General features: G+C 47.7%; 5 protein-coding genes across 5 annotated transcripts; 4 read left to right on the plus strand and 1 right to left on the minus strand.

The window, feature by feature from the left end:
• Positions 1-6,068: 6,068 nt before the first annotated feature.
• On the plus strand, positions 6,069-7,697 carry F4817DRAFT_313432 (uncharacterized protein; the record flags this gene model as incomplete). Its single annotated transcript, XM_049300250.1, has 6 exons — positions 6,069-6,421; positions 6,495-6,549; positions 6,608-6,687; positions 6,741-7,006; positions 7,063-7,369; positions 7,421-7,697. 6 exons carry the CDS (start codon positions 6,069-6,071, stop codon positions 7,695-7,697), a joined length of 1,338 nt encoding a protein of 445 aa, XP_049161439.1.
• Positions 7,698-9,980: 2,283 nt separating this feature from the next.
• F4817DRAFT_329831 (uncharacterized protein) lies at positions 9,981-11,328 on the plus strand. Its single transcript, XM_049302311.1, has 3 exons — positions 9,981-10,095; positions 10,161-10,626; positions 10,730-11,328. The coding sequence occupies exons 2-3, from the start codon at positions 10,427-10,429 to the stop codon at positions 10,932-10,934; spliced, it is 405 nt and encodes a 134-aa protein (XP_049161440.1). The 5' UTR covers positions 9,981-10,095; positions 10,161-10,426; the 3' UTR covers positions 10,935-11,328.
• Positions 11,329-12,082: 754 nt separating this feature from the next.
• Positions 12,083-13,650, plus strand: F4817DRAFT_13525 (uncharacterized protein). The gene is made up of 3 exons (XM_049297802.1): positions 12,083-12,923; positions 13,029-13,310; positions 13,382-13,650. The coding sequence occupies exons 1-3, from the start codon at positions 12,238-12,240 to the stop codon at positions 13,419-13,421; spliced, it is 1,008 nt and encodes a 335-aa protein (XP_049161441.1). The 5' UTR covers positions 12,083-12,237; the 3' UTR covers positions 13,422-13,650.
• On the minus strand, positions 13,317-14,839 carry F4817DRAFT_13467 (uroporphyrinogen decarboxylase). Its single transcript, XM_049297789.1, has 3 exons — positions 14,660-14,839; positions 14,550-14,591; positions 13,317-14,491 (listed from the first exon to the last, which is right to left on the minus strand). Exons 1-3 carry the CDS (start codon positions 14,712-14,714, stop codon positions 13,491-13,493), a joined length of 1,098 nt encoding a protein of 365 aa, XP_049161442.1. The 5' UTR covers positions 14,715-14,839; the 3' UTR covers positions 13,317-13,490.
• A 174-nt stretch (positions 14,840-15,013) lies between these two features.
• F4817DRAFT_329841 (uncharacterized protein) lies at positions 15,014-17,867 on the plus strand. Its single transcript, XM_049302312.1, has one exon. It carries the CDS (start codon positions 15,202-15,204, stop codon positions 17,257-17,259), a length of 2,058 nt encoding a protein of 685 aa, XP_049161443.1. The 5' UTR covers positions 15,014-15,201; the 3' UTR covers positions 17,260-17,867.
• The last annotated feature ends 1,365 nt before the right edge of the window (positions 17,868-19,232 follow it).

Genomic DNA, 19,232 nt, shown 5'->3' on the forward strand with positions numbered 1-19,232 from the left:
AAATTTATGATCCTATACTTAACCAGACACCCTTTTTCTTTTTAATATGCCTTAGGTACTTACATTAGTTCCGTGTATTCTATGCGGATCGCCACAGTTATGTTGCAGCGTCGAAGCAGTTGGGGGGATGTATTATTCCAATCTATTCACGTAGACAATAATATGAGGATTTGATTCGTAGTTATGTGACTCGATGGAGATGTAAAGGTAATATAAGTCATGGAAGCTAGACCGTCCTTCTCTTCTTTATTCTTTGCCCCCTCGTATCCTATTCCTCGTCTGGTTGACCAGTTGTTTGCGTACTTCATGCGAAGAGTGTAAATCTGTTTGCTTACTGCGCCGCCACGACGCAGTCCACATACAACGCTATATTATCCAACCCAATGGGACGGCCTCCTTTGCCGAAGAGGTTCCACAGAGTTGGGAAAACCAAAAAAACGGGCGGTCGTACATCGTACGTCGTGCAACCCTTCAGCCATTGCGACTCAATGTGCCTGACGTACCAAGCAGGCGGTGTTGCCATATCCGACCCCTCGGGCACTGTGTATCGCGTGATGGGATAGGTTGATTCTGGCTCAATCAAGGCTCCGCGATCCCTTCGTGCAGTATACTTGGTATACACTACATCATCTACCTGCTCCTTCAGCCAGATATGGCTGCCGGAGAAAAGTCCGAGGTTCTACAGACGTGCATATGTAGCCCTTCCTTCTTGCACATTATATATACCTACCGTGGTATATATTTATATATATATATAATATACGCCCGGGTTTCATATGCGTCAGCCTTGCTGCTGGTGGTGCTGCTACCTATAAGATCGACCACCGGCACGGCGGAAGCTGGTTAGGATTGTTACAGCTCAGATTGCCGAGCCCTCCTTGCTTCGCCTTACTATATGTAGGTCTGTACAGGCAGACCGGACATTTGGACACACATACATACATGCATACATACCTACCTCATATACGTACGCAGTAGGAAAGTGTACACGCGAATAGTCAGTCAGATCATATAGGCCGATCCTAGTCCGGCTCATGGATGCGATTTGTCGGGATGCGACTTTTCGTGCGTGGACGACTCCGTAGCTCAAGTAGGACTAGAGAGCAGAGCAGTCACCAGTGTAGAGCAGAGGCCAGGACTCTGGCGGTTGTGCCAAGGCGCGAAAGCTCCCCTTGCAGACGGATCAGTTCCCGTGTAAGTCTAGACTAAAGGCCAGCAGGGCAGTCTAGCACGGGGGGGCTAGCATCTAGTGTATAGGTAGTTATAGGCCAGCATACGCTAGAGCTGCGTGCGGGTGCCGGGCGCCGGGCATGTTTCCTCATTCTAGGAGTATGCGTTGGCAACAAACTTGGTCGTCAATTTAACCAGTGTCAGATGAGAGAGATGGCCGCGAGATGGCGATGGCGATTGCATTCCTATCCCTTTGCTCGATCTAGACATGCGGGAGAGGGGAAATGGCAGTGCTACTAGGTTAGTTGGCTATACTATATAGGTAGGGGATTTAGTAGTTTAGTAGTGTAGATATGCTAGGTTGGTACCTAGTTTGTTGGATGGAGCTGGGGTCGTGGTGAATTACCGCAATTGGGTTCGGTATGTGATTGTTGGACCGTTTATATGTCCACAAGCGACCTAGTTCGTTTTCGGCCCTACCGGTGTAACAGAGAACCAGACATTTGGAATAGACGAGCGGTAAGCGCTTTGCTCCATGAGCGAGATGGAGGGAGAGGGGAGGGGAGGAGGGGGAGGCAGAGGGGAAGCAGGGGATGGGGATAAGAAAGATGATGAGAAAGAAAAAAATAGGAAAAAAAAAAAAAAAAAAAGGCATTTTCTTAACAATCGAATTCTTGCGTAGGAGACAACCCTCCTGCTTGCATATGAATATAGATATGAATATGGATATGAATATGGATATGGATGCCTACATTCGTACATATGTTACGTATACGTATACGAATATATCTTATACATACCTATCTACGGAATACTACCTAGAAATATAGGTTTAGGGTAGCTATAGAATTAAGACTAAAGAATATTATAGATCACATATACATACGTACATACCCTAACCCTCAAGGTTTAAATCCAACGGCACGGCACGGCCGAGAATTTTTATGGGCAGTCGATCATTACAGTACAGCGCTTGGCACCGAAAGGTAACCCAAAGTCAGCCGCGGTAGCACCTTGGGTTCATACCTGACTCGTGAATGACAGATCTCCGCGGACTGACAGATAAGCGACGGTACGTATTCCGTATATGGTTAGGTATGTGTTAAAGCCGATCTTAACGCACATGTTTTATATATATGACGAATCTCATCGACGGCAGTGATGATGAGTAACGACAAGGTTAGTGTTGGTTTCTCCATTTTGTTGTTGGCAAGATAAGACGAGGAATCCTTCAGTGCCTAGCGCGCTGTAGATGGACACTAGGCCGGGCCGTCCGCCTGCTAAATCCTTCAGTCCTATTCGATCAGTGTAGGGGACGGGAGCATGGACGGGAGCATGGACGGGAGCATGAGACGCTAAAGGAAGGGTAAAAGAGGACGCCAACGTGGTGCGAGCTTGGTGCGCACAGGGACCCCAGCGTTATGGGACAGGGCGGAAAATAGTGGAGAGAGAGAGAGAAACGAGACGAGACGAGACGAGACGAGACGAGGCCGATCAAATCGTAGGTGGGTTCAAAATTTCGACAGCAGATATTTCTTGGGGCCTGATCTCCACCCGTTTGCCAATCACGGATCGTGACCTCAAGATGTTCGGGGCTGGTTCGGGATGCAATGCGCTGCTACATACAGTCGAGGAGGAAAGTAACCTTGGGGACAGATAGGTGAAGCAATTTAAGGTCGCGTAGGAATGTAGGTACAAGTATATGTGTACGAGTATAAGTGGTATATCCAAATATCCAATAGAACTTTAGGTTAAGAGAGTATCCGTGTAAGTCGATATTCCTTTCTGCCTTACCCGCATGTGATAACGACCTCTCGCAGCCAGGTAACGGTAACAGTGGACAGATGATATTATTCATCGAGGAGGATCGATTTACGAGAAGCGAGAAACAAAAAAAAAAAAAAAAAAAACTGACAGACGACAGGACCCCAGAATGTGGCACTCGGCAGACAAGGCCCGAGATAGCATGGTGACATGGACGCAACGGTGGGATGCTTAGGGGTGCTCGGGGAGCCGATCTGGAGCCCCGTGCTCAAAAGGCAACCCTTGCCTATCCGCGGCTTCAAAGGAGGAGGGTGATCCAGCCCCCAGGTTCTTCTCACGTCAACGAGTAAGTTAGGGTTCCAAAAGGTCGGGCAGCCTCGAGGTAGTGCCGCCAATAGCAATAAGCCGATGCCATTAACGCCGATGACCAGATATTAATGCGTCAAAAAGAGAGGGGAGAAGGGGTGAGAACCCGCGTATGATGGCACACTGCATGGATATGTAGGCATGTAGGCATGTAGGCATGATATGTAGTATGCATGCGGGGTTCAAGCGAACCAAGGGAGGGGACCGGGACCTTTCTCTTTCTTTACTATTATTAAGTAGGACTATTAACTACATGGATCGATCTGGTAAGCCGAATCTAAAAGTAAGGATGAGAGGGAGACATGGGCTACGGACTGAACGAAGAAATCCTAACAAAATAAAGAGAGAACTGAATGCAACGTAGCGTCACGGTATTTCTTCCGCTGCCCTGGTCTTTGCATGTCTGTAGCAAGGAACTGAGTTGATGAAGATTATTTTCATTTATTTTTATCTATTTATTTATTTATTTATCTCTAATGGTCCCGTCGTATGCGTTTGACACAATGTAGAAGAAGGCTGGAAAGGAAAGTCTATCCTATACTCTCAGGCTTTCCAAGTGGTTGACGCCCAATCTATAATATAAAAAAGGATATCTAATCATATCTAAGCCGATAGTCTAATTGTCTAGAATCCCATGCAATCCAGTAATTTTCTACGGTTCTCAAATAGACCCGCTACATCTTGCAGCTCTACCGTCCAGTATAAGCAGTGAGACAGACCATCGAGGACATACATACATTCAAGGATATATTATGTATAACTACCTCTTATGTATAACTACTCTATATAATGTAAAGCCGGTCTGCCAAGTGTATACAAGAGCACTTATGCTTTAATATAAGTCAGCGCTTAGAGAGCAATGCTGGAATATTGTTAAGAGTGTAATGTTAACCTGTTAACATTCTTATTATACCATTGGCATAATGCGAGATTCATGTTTACGCACATCATCTGCAGCCACGAGTCATGTCTACTTAGCTGTCGTTCGATCAGTCGTCACTTGCTGCATACCGGCGGGGCGAGAGACGTAGAGCTGGTACGATTGTCTGTATTTCTCGGGTTCGTGTCAGGAATGGGTAAGTAAGTACATGTAGAGAGTAAGACTAGAGAGTAAGACTAGAGAAAAATAAAATAAAAAGGGCACTTTAAACTTGAAAGGGATAAGGTTCAACTACATCATCAGCCCCGAATATACGGCATCCAATCACCCCGCAGCAGCTTTTCCTCTTGCCGCGCCCTCGGCACTTATAGTCTCTATCGACAAGTATGCAACTATGTATAACTATTATGTATGTATACCTAGGTATGTAGTGCATGGAAATGTTTGTCTATTCTGTTAGGTACCGTCTATTATACATATACCTAATTTTCTACTTTGAATTTTCTACTTCAAATTTCGACTTTGATTTAGACTTGGCCAAACTGTCGCATAGTGACGCTTAACAAGTGTCACGATTCCAAAGCCGTCTAGACCTACGTCCGTACATGAATTTTACAAGCCTAACCCGTGTAATTACTTACCTATGGTACCTCAAATATTTAAGCTGGCCTACCCTTGTCCTGACCGTTCAAAACTTCCGATGCATACCTTCCTGGGGTCGCTAGGTCGTAGCACATTAGCATGGGTTAGCCGCCCTGCCGCCATGTCCGCTAGTCCTTTATAGGTATCACAGTGCTAAAGACAAAATATATATGCATGTATTTTTTTTCTCAAGTGCATGTACTTACGGACTAAAATCTCCCACGCAAATCTGCCTAGTAGGTACAAATTGAGGTAGGTGCAATACATAGTGTACCTACAATCTACCATTCTACACTTTTATATGCTAGTCTACTTAGATCTTAACCTCCTCCCACAGTCCACGGTTGCCCGCCCCCCACTACCACTTTCTCCCCACCACCCCCCAAAAGCTGGACAAACAGGGACGAGCTACGGATACAAGCTACAAGCTACAAGCTACAAGCTACAAGCTACAAGCTACAAGCTGCACATAGCACCTGGACACTCTGACACTGTAATGTGAAATTGTACGATACAGGTGTACCTGCTAAAGACCCTTGCCTCTCCAATCGGCTGGTGGCGCTTCTACTTTAATAAGGTTTGCGCCTCTCCTAATCCCCCAGTTGATCACAGCAGGTGTCCCTTAAGAGCTTGGGCGGGACTGTCTTACATGGTTTTGTTTTATTTTATTTTATTTTCTCCAACCACGTTTCTCCATATTCGACGGTCAAAAAAAATAATCATCCCACCTTATTTCTACCGCATAGTAAACAAACTTTGACAGCAATAAACCGTCCGATCTATACAGGTAACTTTCTCGCCCCGCGAAGGTCTTGCCTCGTTCCATTGGAAAGGTAAACTAAAGCTGTGGGTTTCCCGCTAGGTCCCACCGCCGAGATACCCTTGATCGCATGAACCTAAGCAAGCTTAGCTAGCTAGCATCTTTACCGCTGCTCCCTGTACATTTATCTACCTTACCTATATAGTGCTCACATTCTTCTTAGAGGACAAACACTCCACCCTCTATACGTTTTTTCGAGCACGGCATAATTCCACCTTTAAGCTTACCCATTTCACCTCGACCTTAACCGACTACCTACCTACCTCTCAACCATCCTCCTTTCATCCCACCATACAAATCTTACAGACCTTACGTCCGCAGCTTCATAGGCGTAAGAGTACTACCGAAGTCGACAGAGAGAGCGTTGCGTAAGAGTTTGAGGATAATTTGCGTAGTAGCTAAGGGGGAGCAAGAGATCGGGACAACATGAGTTCAGGATATCCGGCTCCGCCTGTCCACCACTCGCAAGCTTATGCGCCCGAGATGTCAGGCCCTTCCGCACACCATCCGGGCTATGCCCAACTTCCTCCCCCATTGTCTTTTAGCTATCAGCAAGATCCCATAACCAACCCTCACCGTGCAAACATGCCTCCGCCGCGAACGAATATGGCCCCGCCCAACATGCCAGGTCCCAGAGATCGTGCTGGTGAGCTCGGTACGACAGAGAACGGCGTCACCAGTTCTGGTCCTAATCCACTTTCTTCCAAGCCTGGTCCTGAAGAAAAAGACAAACCGGCTCCCCAGCCAATTGAGGGCACCGACGCGACTAGGAAATATAGGTAATCTCAACTCTTAACAATAGCCTCTAGAGCTTGTTAATTCTAGGGATTTGGGAACTGACGAGCGATGTAGACTTGAGGTGGTTCAACAACCTCTAAGGGCGAGAATGTGCGGTTTTGGTGACAAGGTGGGCGCGTTTTGTCTTCACCGTTTGTCTGTGCCAATTAGACGCTAATATCAACCAGGACCGACGGCCTATTACTCCCCCGCCCTGCATCAGACTAGTAGTGATGGATAAGACTACGGGCAAAGAAGTAGATTGCAAGTGTGTGGAGCGCAGCCTTGCCATTCTTTAGATTAGAACTAACCTTGGGCCAGCGAGGTTGAACATCAACATTATGTATTACACGTGGATCTCTGGTCCGAAAATGGAGACAAGGAGGTCAACCTTGTCAAGCATTCTCAGCAGTCGCCGTCGATTTCGTCCACGCAAGCTTCATCTTTCCGAGAAGTGATCGAGGGAAGCCAGGCGGGAGGTTATGGATACCAGTCCATTGTGCCGTCAAACCGCGAATACGCACAGCAACCTAGCCCTGCTTACCCTCACGCAATGTCTCCTTATCAGCCAGACCCGTATGGCCAAGGTAGAAAGACCCCGTTTATGCTCATCTGATTTTTTCATGTCTTACATATTGTCTAGGATACGGTTATCCCCCACAAGCCCAACAGTATGGCTATCCCGGTGGCGGTTACCGAAATGACATGGTACCGGGCGTACCTCAATTGCCCTCGCAGCCCATGTTCGGACCCCGGTTCTCCCAGGATATGTCGGGACATCAGATGACACACAACCGTCTAATGGGACCTCAATCACCAAACGGCATGTATACGAGAAATCTCATCGGTAGCCTCGCTGCAAGCGCTTCGCGTCTCACCGACCCCACAGATAAGATTGGAATTTGGTTTATTTTACAGGATTTAAGTGTCCGGACAGAAGGGTGGTTTAGGTAAGTCGCCAAGCGTAAGCCACTTACCACACGCTTACATGATATATACAGATTACGATTTTCCTTCATCAACCTACGGCGGCCAGATGCGATAACTAATGGCGGCAGCGATGCCGAACTCCTAAATAGAGGCAGGGCTCCAGTCCTTGCGCAGGTCTTCAGCGAGAAGTTCCAAGTATATTCAGCAAAGAAATTTCCAGGTGTCTGCGAAAGCACTGCTCTCAGCAAATGCTTCGCTGTGCAGGGTGTTAAGATCCCGATCAGAAAGGACGGCCAGGACGGGAAAGGGAGCAAAGGCCGAGGATCGGATGACGAAGATGAAAACTAAGATAAATTACCTTCGATATTCTGTTTTCGGGTACAAGGACGGTGTCGGCTCCCATTGATGAGAATACGGGTATGTCATTGCCCGGTGACATCAAGTTCAGAACAGGAAAAGCTATCTCGCCACGACGTGCTCATCACGGCACGTGCGCTCATATCATTTAACAAAACAGGTATGTGGCGGAATGGATCTTGGATTACAAGGTGCAGAACAGAGAGGCCCATTTGATGCCGGCAAAAGACGAGGTTCAGGCGACTAAAGGGGCGAATTTAAAATCAGCCAGCTCGGCCCTAGCATACCTACCTGAGGTTAACTAGGTTTTTTACGTTTTACGTTTACAAACCGATGGTTTGGTTCTGCAATATACCCGCCATAGTACAGGTCAGATATGAAAGCGATGAATTTAGAAAATATGTATGCGTCATTGGTTGCTTGGGATTTGTAGTAGCTTTCCCACGCGCGACTATGGCGAACACCTTATTTCTGACTCTACCATTTGTAAATTGTGACCTTCATAGATGATAACGAAGGCATACCGGCATACCGAATTGGTCTTGATGATGGACTGACGAGGCTCGTTATCGCCGATTGATTAATTAATTACAGGTCTTTAAGTCGATGCTCGAAGCTCATTCGTATCTTATTCATAAGTCCGATGAGTAGGTCTGCTAAAGACCGCGTGGTAATATTGTAATATTCACATGCAGGACATGTCCAATGAGGTGGCGTAGGATGCCGCGTGGATATATGTATTGACAGCCCCGACAATTTGGTATGCTACAGAAATGTGGTGTAACTTTATCTTTAAATTCTTGGGATGACAATGGACATGACAGGTGTGTGTGCGTGTGCGTGTGCGTGTGCGTGTTGCGCCACCGAACCACTTTTTGGCTTTTGGCTTTTGGCTTTTGGCTTGGGCTTAGATACATAGAACAAACGGATAAGGTAACGTTCGATGAGATAAGACCGAAAGGAAATATCCCGACCTTTTTTTTTTTTTTTTTTTTTTTGGTTCTTAATCTAGGTATGATTCAGAATGAAACGTGGAACGGAAGTACTATGTAACCTAACCAACATTGGACTAGGTAATATTAATCGGATATACATGTGCAGATGGAAAGTCGTCTGATGATGGTATCGGTGGAGAGTATACGGACTGGCATAGGGATTCCCATGTATTGCATTGCATGTATGGACGTTTGTAAGTTGAGGAAGATGCGAGGTCGGACTGAGGATGTATACAAAGACACCTGATGTACCTGCCCTAGTTATACTGTATATACCTATACATACGTGCTTTCCCGTGCTATTAACGAGGACTCGTCCTACTTAATCTCTTCAACATTGAAGTACATATAAGACAACAGGATTGTCCCGTTTTTTTTTATCCTCGTGCATCTACGTTGCTACATATCGCTTTCATCGAAGATGATAATATCGATAGATCGGTAGAGTAAATGCGCCAACCAATCAGTTACCTAACTGGCTACCTGCTAGCTAGCTCGCTCGGATCATATACTACATATCATATCATATGTATCAGATTGATCGATCTAAGCTGAGCCGCGATAAAAACCTAATCTGATAGGTATGGGGAAGGGGAAGGGGGCAAACGGGAACCCGTATTTCCGGTAAGGCGAGACGGCTTAGCTTTACATATGTACGGTAGATTCGAGCTAGGTAGCAGATTGGGCAGATCTTGCTGGACGGATAGACCGTCTCATCGAGAACCTGTTTTTGAAGCCTTCTCTGGGCTGTTTTACTTGGACGTAGCGCGTGGGAATAATGACCTGGCCTAGGGAAGTACCTAACTTCAAGATGGGTTGCCTTACCTAAGACGATGCGAGTTTAGGTATGTAGGTTCAATAGGAATATGGATGTAGGTAGGTAGGTAGGTACCTCACACTAGAAAAGTCACTTCGTAGTAGCTCGGTGCTAAATCCCGACTATCACAGAAGCCAAGAGGTCGAGACGGCTGGACGGCAACGGCAACGGCACACCACCCGCTAGCATTAGGGTTGTAATGCCTAAGACATCTTACGGACCTTAGGGACCTGCGTGCTGGGCTGGCTGGCTGGCTGGCTGGCAGGCACTTTGGATCACCCGCCGTTTCTATTACGTCTTAGTTACCTCATCCCGTTGGCTGGTTTTGGGCGGTGGGGACCTGGGCGAAACTCTGCTTTGGCATTCGGGCGGCGCGAGTGACGTGACGATTTTTTTTTTTTTTTTTTTTTTTTTTCTTGGTTGTAAGGGTCTTTCTTTTTTTTCGGGGTTTTTTTTTCGTCTAGTTAGTGTAAGTGGGAAAAGTTTTTTTTTTTATAGTCTTGTGATTGAAAAGTAGGTACGCCCGAGTGTATTATAAGGTATAATATTTTATTTATAGTGCTATGCTCGTGATACTGTAAGAGGAACTTTACATGCCTTTGCTGCTTTGGTATTTTGTAGATCTAACTCAATCGCACACAGCTGTACCGAGGTGATCGTCTGTTGCCCAGCCAGATTGCGCAATTCCTAAGAGCGAGTTAGGCATTTATCAACTTAGGCGCTTCTCTTTGTTCTGAGCCTCGTTTTTATTATTGTTGCATTTGCTCTCGACGGTTCAAGCTACTGAACTATTCTAATACGCCTACATACACCATCTTCGTAACCTTTATACTCCCCCGCGCTCTTATAGCTATAGCGATTTCCCCCATTCAAAGCTCCTAGGACTCTCGGACAGACGCTTTGAGAAGATGACGGGACAAATGACTTCGACCGGCCGAGGCGGCGCCGGCAACATCGCCGACGTCTCCAAATCCCCTAGGATCCAGCCGACTGACCTCGAGACTCCGACTCTGAAAACATCCGTCGTCACCACCGGCCGTGGTGGCTCCGGTAACATGGCGCCGAACAAGGATCCCGTCGAGACGCGAGCACGCCAGGATGTCGGACCGTAAGTCTAGCACCTTTCATCTACCCCGCCGAGGGTTGTCGGATTAGGCAGCAAAGAAATCGATAGACGGAAATTTTACTAATAACTATGGTCAATTCTCTAGTATTGAGCGACGACCCAGCCAAGGCGCAACCCACGTCGGGCGCGGAGGAGCAGCTAACGTCGTGAGGCTGAATAGCGAGGAGGCCGAGATCTCAAAGACGAGCCTGGACGGTTCGGCTGCTGCCGGCGCTGAGGACCACCACGGCGGCAAGGGCCATGCTAATGGGTTGGCAGCTAAGGCCAAGGAGTTCTTCAAGAAGGTTTAGGCTGCCTTGAGAAGAAAGGCGAAGAAAAAGGGATCTCGAAAGGAAAATCCTCGAGATGGTATTGTTCAAGACGAGCGGATCGATGGGATTGAGTTACGGGCCGAGGGGTAGGCGTATTGCAAGTTGTGTGTTTCGTTTTGTTTTGTTTTGCTTTGCTTTGCTTTCTTATTCCGATATACCACGACGATGGTGCCGGTGTGGGCGAGCATGGAGTTACGGGTTGTCTTTTTTTATGTTATGGAATAAAAGGAGGACGGATGGTGGGCTATGAGAATGGAAACCGGTTGTGGTATTAGAGAGAGGGCATTGGCAATCACGCAGCGTCAGGGGTCACGATGATACCAAAACTTACAAGTTAGGTACTTAGGCATAATAAACAAGTGTTACACGATGACTATACTCTATTAGGTATTGTTGTGCTTGATATAATCTAACTAGCTGTAAAGTGACATGTCCGGAGTTTGGTTTACGTCTTGTCTTATTACTCCTGATATACGGATCTTGTTGGGTCATTCTCTTCCGTCTTACTTTCTTAGTATCGAATCAGCATGTAGCTGGGGTAAGAAGATGAGGCTCTTATGTACTGGTGTAACATATAACCGGCGAGTCTTTTTTATCTCACTGCGCATCAGCTACCATGCAGGACTTCCCGAGTACGACAGTTCTATAATATGGTAGTAGTTTGCGGTAATTCTTTTTGGGTGGTACATGTCAGCAACCAGTCAAGTTGTTGTTGGGTCGAGAGCCTTTCTGGAATATCAGATGACTTAGAGCCTCTTTATAGATACCATATACATGGTGGGGGTAGCCTTGGAGATTTGTCTATATTCTTGGGGGGGGGGGGGGGCATGTAGATTCGAGAAGTAAGGAGTGAGGGGGAGGGGAGGGGGGTTTCTGACCTAATACTATATCAAAGCGCTTGACGGTGCCGATACTGGTCACAATAAACGTAGAGGTTACGCGGTAGTAAAATGTAAAATGAGTTGGGGTTAGAATGTGGTATCGAGAAGCACCTAACCTAGGTAGGTAGGTAGGTAGGTAGGTATTTGTAGCATCATGACTCCGAAATGAAACCCGTGCCGACCGCGGAATCCTTCATGAGTCACGACGAGACCCGCGATGCCGGGGACAACGCCGATAAATATCAAAGTCCGGTGGCCGTCTCGATATGAGCCGGCAAGTCCTGCCCCGGTTCTATACTACTTAAATTTAAATTATTTCCCCCACTTACTCTCCAACTCGTTTTCTTTACTCCTCTATCAATACGAATAAGCAGATAATCAGAAAGGGAAAAATCGGTAAGATGTCTGTAGACGCATCTGTGGCCGTGGCCGTGGCCGTAACCGTGTACACGCAGCCTCCGGAAGACCTAATCAACCTCTTACAAGCGCACCACCGCCCATATGCACTACCACTGCTCCGGCGCCTGCGTTTCACACGCTTCCCGGGGGGTATCACGGAGCACGCACGCATCCTATTCGCCTCAGCACCGGGCCTAAAGCCCCGCGACCACACCCAAGACACCCCCTTCGCAGCCGCATACCTAGACCTCTCGCGCGGCCCCGAGACCGAGATCTGGCTATACTCATCACTAGAGCGACGCCCCGGCACCCTCGCGTCCGCGGCCTCCGGCGGCAAGAGCGCCGAGGAGTTAGCGGCAGAGTGCGCGTACTACATCCTGCGCGAAGTCAAGGCCATCCGCGAGGCGTTCTACGCCCCTGGGACGCAACACGCTGCGGTACAAAGACTAGACGGGCTGGATGTGCATCCGGCTAGGGTACTTGCCGGGACGCTGAGCGAGACTACGAGGCTGGCGCTGCTGAATCGCGGTATCGTGTTTAGCTATGTGGCGGTGTTCGACAAGTGGATGTTTAGCCTGGACGGGCTGCCTGAGGTGCCGAGTCCGCTTAAGGAGGGGATGGAGTGGAGGGCTGTTAGGAGGGAGGATATCCCGCTTATGTTGTCGCGGACTAAAATCTCGCGGAAAGAGTATGTTTCCCCTTTTTCGTTTTACTCCTTTACTACCTACCTAGGTACCTACACATATGTTTGTAGTTTCGAATTAGGGAGTTAATGAGATATATATATATACAGGAGAACTATCATACTACTGCCTAGCATGGCCGTCTACCAAAGCGACGGCACGCCTATCGCATGGGTCATACTAGGACCCGATTCTTCGCTGAGCAACCTGCACTGCGAGGAGGAGTGGCGCGGTAAAGGCTTTGCTAAGGCCGCAGCCGTTAAGATTCTGCGCGAGCGCTTGAAGGAGTACGATGATGATGAGCATTGCTGGGCGGATGTCGCCCCGGATAATCCAAAGAGCCAAAGGGTTTGCAAGAGTCTGGGCGGAAAGGTGGCATGGTCAGTCTCATGGTAAGTGAAAGTTGAAACCTTGACACTAATTTATTTGCTTTTATGAAGCATAGTGTTCTAACAGCAATTAGGAGCGGAATAGACCTGGACAGAAGCTTTCCAGATCAATAGGTAACCTTTTTCTCTCTCTTTAGGGCATCTAGATTCGCTAGCTCATAAAGTAGATTCTAGAGGGCTTCGTTACCTACTAGTCAATCGCTGGATTTCCTGTAGATAGAACTTTAGATCTTCCGGGTTCACCAATGGTGTGATACCGTGACCAAGATTGGCAATCCAGCCCTTCTTGCCGCCCCCAAAACCTTTAACCATTTCCCCTACCGTCTCAGATATGGACGCTCTTGTCCCGTACAAAACTCCCGGGTCCGCATTCCCCTGAAAGACAATCCGCCTGTTTCCCCGGATCTTGACGGCCTCAGCCGGGTCGATCTGCCAATCCAAACCCACAACGTCGTAGCCTAGATTGCAAACCGAGTCTAGTGCGAAATTGGCTCCCTTAGCGAAAACAATCATGGGCACACGCTCTAAGCCCAGCTCCGCCAGCCTCTTCGGTAAATTCTCCGAGATGTAAGCTAGGTAAGGCTCACTGAACTTCTTGAATGTCGAGGGTGAGAGCTCCCCTGCCCACGAGTCGAAGACTTGAACCAATTGAGCGCCTGCTTTGACCTGCAGCGCTAGGTATTCCACGCAGACCTCTGATATCTTCTGAAGTAAGGCCTTTGATTCCTCGGGGTGTCGGTAAATCCACTTCTTACTCTCGATGAACAGCTTCGTACCACCTCCTTCGACCATATAGCAAAAGAGAGTCCAGGGAGCACCGCAGAAGCCAATTAGCGGCACACGGCCTTTCAACTTCTTCCTCGTCAAGGTTATCGCCTTATATACGTAATCCAGCTCAGCCGCGACATCAACATTCTTGTTGAGGACCTTGGAGTATTGACCATCGTCGGGCGACCTCAACGGATCCGGGAAGTGTGGCCCCTTCTTATCTACCATCTCGACGATCATTCCCAGGGCCTGCGGTACGACGAGGATGTCGGAGAAGATGATTGAGGCGTCTAGCAGGCCGGCGAACCGCTCAATGGGCTGCAGAGTCAGGGTTGAGGCGACCTCGGGGTCTCGGCAACATTCGAAGAAGTCACGTTTGCCCTTGGCTTCGTGGTATTCGGGTAGATACCGACCAGCTGACGAGGCCATCAGCAATTGAACGTCCTTATGTTCGAGCTGACTATGTGTATATACCTTGACGCATGATCCATATTGGCGCGCGTTCTACATCCTCACCTGCGTTATGCAACAACTCGGATTAGTATGCTTTGGTGGAATAGTGACGAAGATGGGATAATACACACCTCTTGCTGTCCTTAGGATCAGATCGTTGGTTAACGGCGCAAAATCGTGAGCCATTATTAGTGAGGAATGCGCTTAGAATATAATTGGAAGGAAAAAAGAATTATGTCTTGGGGGAAATCTTGAGGCAATGTGAAGGTCGCCCCGTCCCTCCCCGTCTTCGTTTGACCCCACGGTTTGTTAGCTCCAATGGTGGGATGTGCCCCTGTAAGTCGTCTTATGTAAGGAATCCACTATACATCATCCAGTACAGAATGCTCATAGTGGAGACGAGAAGCTAGAGCTGGACCAATAAGCTTCTTTCAATTGTTTTCCAAGCTCCAACTTTTCGACTTCAATTCTTTCACAAGCTTTCACAATTTAATACTCATGTAACCTCGTTGACGCCCAATCGCGTCGACCGGGTGTATTATAACCGTTGGCGGAAACATCGACTAATACTTGTTTATTTGAAATGATTTGACTAGATCTATCAAATTTTCTCATGATTGAAAGTTGAAAGGAGGATTTATACGTCCTATCCTCCTCTACCTCCCCTCCGCTCATGTCTCCCGCCTTGGCTTCGCAATGTCGTCGAGCCGCCAACCGTCACATACGTCCGCAAAACGATAGCATTTGGATCCCGGAGGCTCTTCTCGCCGCCGCATTCGATCGTTACTGTGCGAAGTCAAGGACAACCGCTCGTTATGGCTCCTCTGTTCCCGGTCCGATGGAGAATCGAAGGCGTATGGGAAAAAGACACATGGTAGAACTGAACCCAGGTCACTTACGCTCTGCCTCGCCGCTATGGGGGCTTGAGAATTTGGCAGACCTGACACAATGGCGTTGGAAACCGCCATCACCGCCTCGTACGCGACTTCGACAGCACCGAGACGAGAGCGCACAGGAACGGACCTTGGCAGGAGCCATGCTGAACTGGTTTGCTGAGCCTTCCCATGATGGTATCATGCCAAAAGAATGGGTTGCAGACAACTCATTACCAAACATTACTTGGGACGCTCAGACTACACCGACGCAAGTCATCGATACCGGGCTAAATCTCATCTTTCGGGATTTAGAATCTGAGGCAACAGCAGCAACAAGGCCAAATTTTACAGAGTTCTGCCGTAGTTGGAAAGATTACCTTGCCGGCGGCTTTTACTCTGGCGACGTTGTCTGCGCCGTATTAGATGGCATCCAAGAGGGGGTTAATACACCACGAGCAGGCCCTGGGCAGCCTTTGGAATGGGCCGTTGATCGAATTAAGCTAGATCTACTCGACGCAACTATTGTAGGTCTTTCTAGCCACCGAGTACAAGAGCATAGCTCTCTAGACGACTTTTTTTGGTGCGACTTATTACAAAGAATTTCAGAGTTGCGGATTAATAGCATACGCATCTTTACAAAAGCTATGGATCATATACCGGACGATTACTTAAACGACGTATCAACAGGGGTTCTAGCAAATTTGCGTACCTACTTGATTGCCTCAGGCCGTAGCTGGAAGCGTTCGGCTGTGATCCGGCAAACTAATAAAATAGCCGAACCCTTAAGGAGACTTAACCTAGCCGATCATCTCCATATATTAGAAAGCGGTACCCATTATTTGTTGATGCATAGGGAATCGACAGACGTATATTTCCCCCGAATGCGTCTGGGATGGCTACAACTTTTAGCCCGGTTACCAAGCGTAGATGACCGTTACCTTGTACAGACAGCTTGTATTCTTGAAGCTGGCAAAGACACAAAGCCTCTTTCGAGGAGAGAGATTTGCGAAATGTATCTGGTTAGGTGTGGTTCTTCGCTTAAGTATCACGTAAAATTCTACAATGTGCTCCAGCGAACTCGAAGGAAGGACTCGACGTGCTACGGTTACTTTGGCATGGCACTGTGGAAGACAGGCCAATTTCGCCTTGCGAAAGGCCTTTACGAGTTCCTCAATCAACTCGGCCGAGAGCAAGATATTATGAACTTCGCGAAAGGGATGCGAATCCTTGCCAAGAGCCCGGCAACCCCCCTAGCTAATATTGCTATTGGGATGGGCGATCCAGTCCTAGCCATAGAAATCTTAAGTCTCTATAGAGAAAGTAGAGCGAGAGGCAAAAGAAAGGCCGACACTAAAAATTTCTGGGACACTAACTTGTCTACCGAGACCTTGAAAACTCTGATAGGAAACCGGTCATCCAGGCATTACAAAGTTTTAAGTGCTATGCGGGTAAAGCGGCTACTGGAAGAGCAAAGGCAAAGGCAAAGGCAAAGACCTGTCAAGTTCATCACGAGACGTAAGCTCGTGAAAGCGACCAAGGCAGCAACTAAAGCAGCAATGGCATTTGCTATCTCACAGAATATCTCGCCTAGGCAATCTTTTGCTTTTATTTCACGGTGTATCACCTACTTCCAAAGTAGACGCGGCACAGTAATACCGATGATAGTCCTGCGAGCACTACTCCACAATATCACAAGGGACCTTGCAGAAGGGAACCCGGGTAGGATTACCCGGTTGCGGTGGTTTTTGTCGTTAATAGACAAGCATGCCGGCCGCGATAAGATGTTGGAGATTGGATTGGCTCTGAGGCAATGGAGAGTAAAGAATGCCCGGCATCGCCGTAGTAACACCGGATGAGGCGCCGGCCGAAGCTGGGGTGGCTTGGAAAAGAAAAACACAATTCCAGCTGTCTGGTAAACCGCTAGACGATACCCAAATATGATATACAGAATTACGACTTTTGGATATTATGCGCGCGGTGTATTGATACACGCCGGGGTATGTGACCAGCATATGTGACCAGCATATATGGTCAATATATGGGTACCTATACCTACATAGAGGGAAAAATAGAAATAATACCTGTATGACAAGCAGAATGTCGTGCAAACTACGTAATACATTGCAGTATCGACTGATTCTGCCTGGGTTCGCTTGTTAAAACGTGAGGAAAGGAGGGTGGTGATTGGTATCTATGACAGCTTAGAGTTTCTGTTAGAAAGAGTTGAGCTTGTTATTACATTACTATCGGTTACACGGCAGCTAGGATGCCTTGAGCAACACAGGCATTAACGGACTTGGGCGTCAGCCTCTTACAGTGAGTGGTGTACCACAGTAGATACCTTGAACACCGGGTTGGGCTGGTAACCAATATTCTCGATATGGTAAAGGGCTGAGAGAGTTATAAGAGTGGGTATATATAGTGCCTTACGCTATCTATGTACTATGTATAGAAATTATTCGGCTCTTCGCACCTAATACATATGTATATGTACATATTACCTTAGGTTAGCCTGTTAGGAACCTAAGGTATCTATTACCATGTAGATATCGTTCGAGGACCGCATCGGCGGCGCCGAGCGAGGCTGGATAATTCAACGCATAGTAGTCAATATGCGACAGACTAGGTGCAGAAACAGGAAACGTGAATAGGAGCGAAGGGTTCTTCTGAAAGGACGTTCGAGGTTCTTGATTGGTAGCCATAAATGGTTAGCCTTAACTTCTATATAAAAGGGTTGTTCCCTGATGGTTCCTTGAGCCCTTTCTCCGCTTATTCGGGGTACGTTACCCGAGTCGCTGGACGAGCCACTACCACTACATATTTACCTAGGTACCCACTATTGATGTTCGTCCAGTGTTATGTAGGTATGCTTTAGCAACTAAGGTAGGTGCTAGAGAATACAGAGAATACAGGCGTATTGTTACTTCTGCGTAAACGCACATAGATACCTACCTAGGTACGGTACCTACATAACCTATCTCCTTAGGTAGGTACATTACCTAATGTACTAAGCCTCGTGTCTCAATGCTTCGGTATGTGGAAGCTACATGTACTCAACCACGTGCGTACAATAAGAGGCAGAGGCAGGCGCAAGAGAAGAATAACCCCACCGCTCGCGCGCCTATCTTTAGGTACATACTCTCTGTAATTTTCTCCTTTTAATATATCTGCCATTCTCATTTCATTCGCCTATTAGCCATGGCGGAGTAGACAACCCTGCCTTTCTCCCTCCCTCTTACATAACGTTCTCTCTTTCGCTCTGACCCCCCCGGACTCGCTTGATACCCTACGGCTATTCGTGGGCTATTCGTGGGCGGTTCCGCCATGCATCATCTGCTGCAGCGGCGACGGAGGGACCTATAACGCTGCCGCTTCGATTCATGGACGTTGATTGTATGCAAGGGAGCCCAAGATATCGGTATATTACCACCCCCCTTCAATGTACAGAATCCGCCTAGCTTGTCCCAATAGCAAATATGTGGGTGCAGGCGCCGACAACTGACCGGGTTCTGTTCTGATTCCATATAATAGACCTTTGCTCGCCACACCTAATAGACGACTTGATTTACGTCAGTACTTTTATCGTATTGTATCGAGAGAATCCTACGAATACCCACCGAGCCCGAGACGTAAATAAATTGATCTCGGCGCCCAATTAACCGATACCAAAATCCCCGGCGTTCTGGGTGAGATCTGACATGAAATCTGGGGGGTTAGATGGACCTATGAGATCGAGCCGACGATCCACAGGGCGGCGTCGGCGCATTAGCACGGCTAGAGTAGTTCTTCACAATCCCGCGCCAACTCCGGCCGCTTTCCCACTATAATA

Source organism: Daldinia loculata, assembly GCF_022478755.1.
Source record: "Daldinia loculata strain CBS 113971 unplaced genomic scaffold F4817scaffold_10, whole genome shotgun sequence".
NCBI classification, from domain to species: Eukaryota; Fungi; Ascomycota; class Sordariomycetes; order Xylariales; family Hypoxylaceae; genus Daldinia; species Daldinia loculata.

Bases quoted from the DNA above. Each gene is read 5' to 3' on its own strand.
- F4817DRAFT_329831 (XM_049302311.1), top strand. From the start codon at position 10,427: ATGACGGGACAAATGACTTCGACCGGCCGAGGCGGCGCCGGCAACATC. The intron at 10,627-10,729 runs GTAAGTCTAGCA...TCAATTCTCTAG, and splicing joins GCACGCCAGGATGTCGGACC to TATTGAGCGACGACCCAGCC.
- F4817DRAFT_13525 (XM_049297802.1), top strand. From the start codon at position 12,238: ATGTCTGTAGACGCATCTGTGGCCGTGGCCGTGGCCGTAACCGTGTAC. The intron at 12,924-13,028 runs GTATGTTTCCCC...ATATATATACAG, and splicing joins ACTAAAATCTCGCGGAAAGA to GAGAACTATCATACTACTGC. The intron at 13,311-13,381 runs GTAAGTGAAAGT...AACAGCAATTAG, and splicing joins GTGGCATGGTCAGTCTCATG to GAGCGGAATAGACCTGGACA.
- F4817DRAFT_13467 (XM_049297789.1), bottom strand. From the start codon at position 14,714: ATGGCTCACGATTTTGCGCCGTTAACCAACGATCTGATCCTAAGGACA. The intron at 14,592-14,659 runs GTGTGTATTATC...TGCATAACGCAG, and splicing joins GATCCTAAGGACAGCAAGAG to GTGAGGATGTAGAACGCGCG. The intron at 14,492-14,549 runs GTATATACACAT...TGGCCTCGTCAG, and splicing joins AATATGGATCATGCGTCAAG to CTGGTCGGTATCTACCCGAA.
- F4817DRAFT_329841 (XM_049302312.1), top strand. From the start codon at position 15,202: ATGTCTCCCGCCTTGGCTTCGCAATGTCGTCGAGCCGCCAACCGTCAC.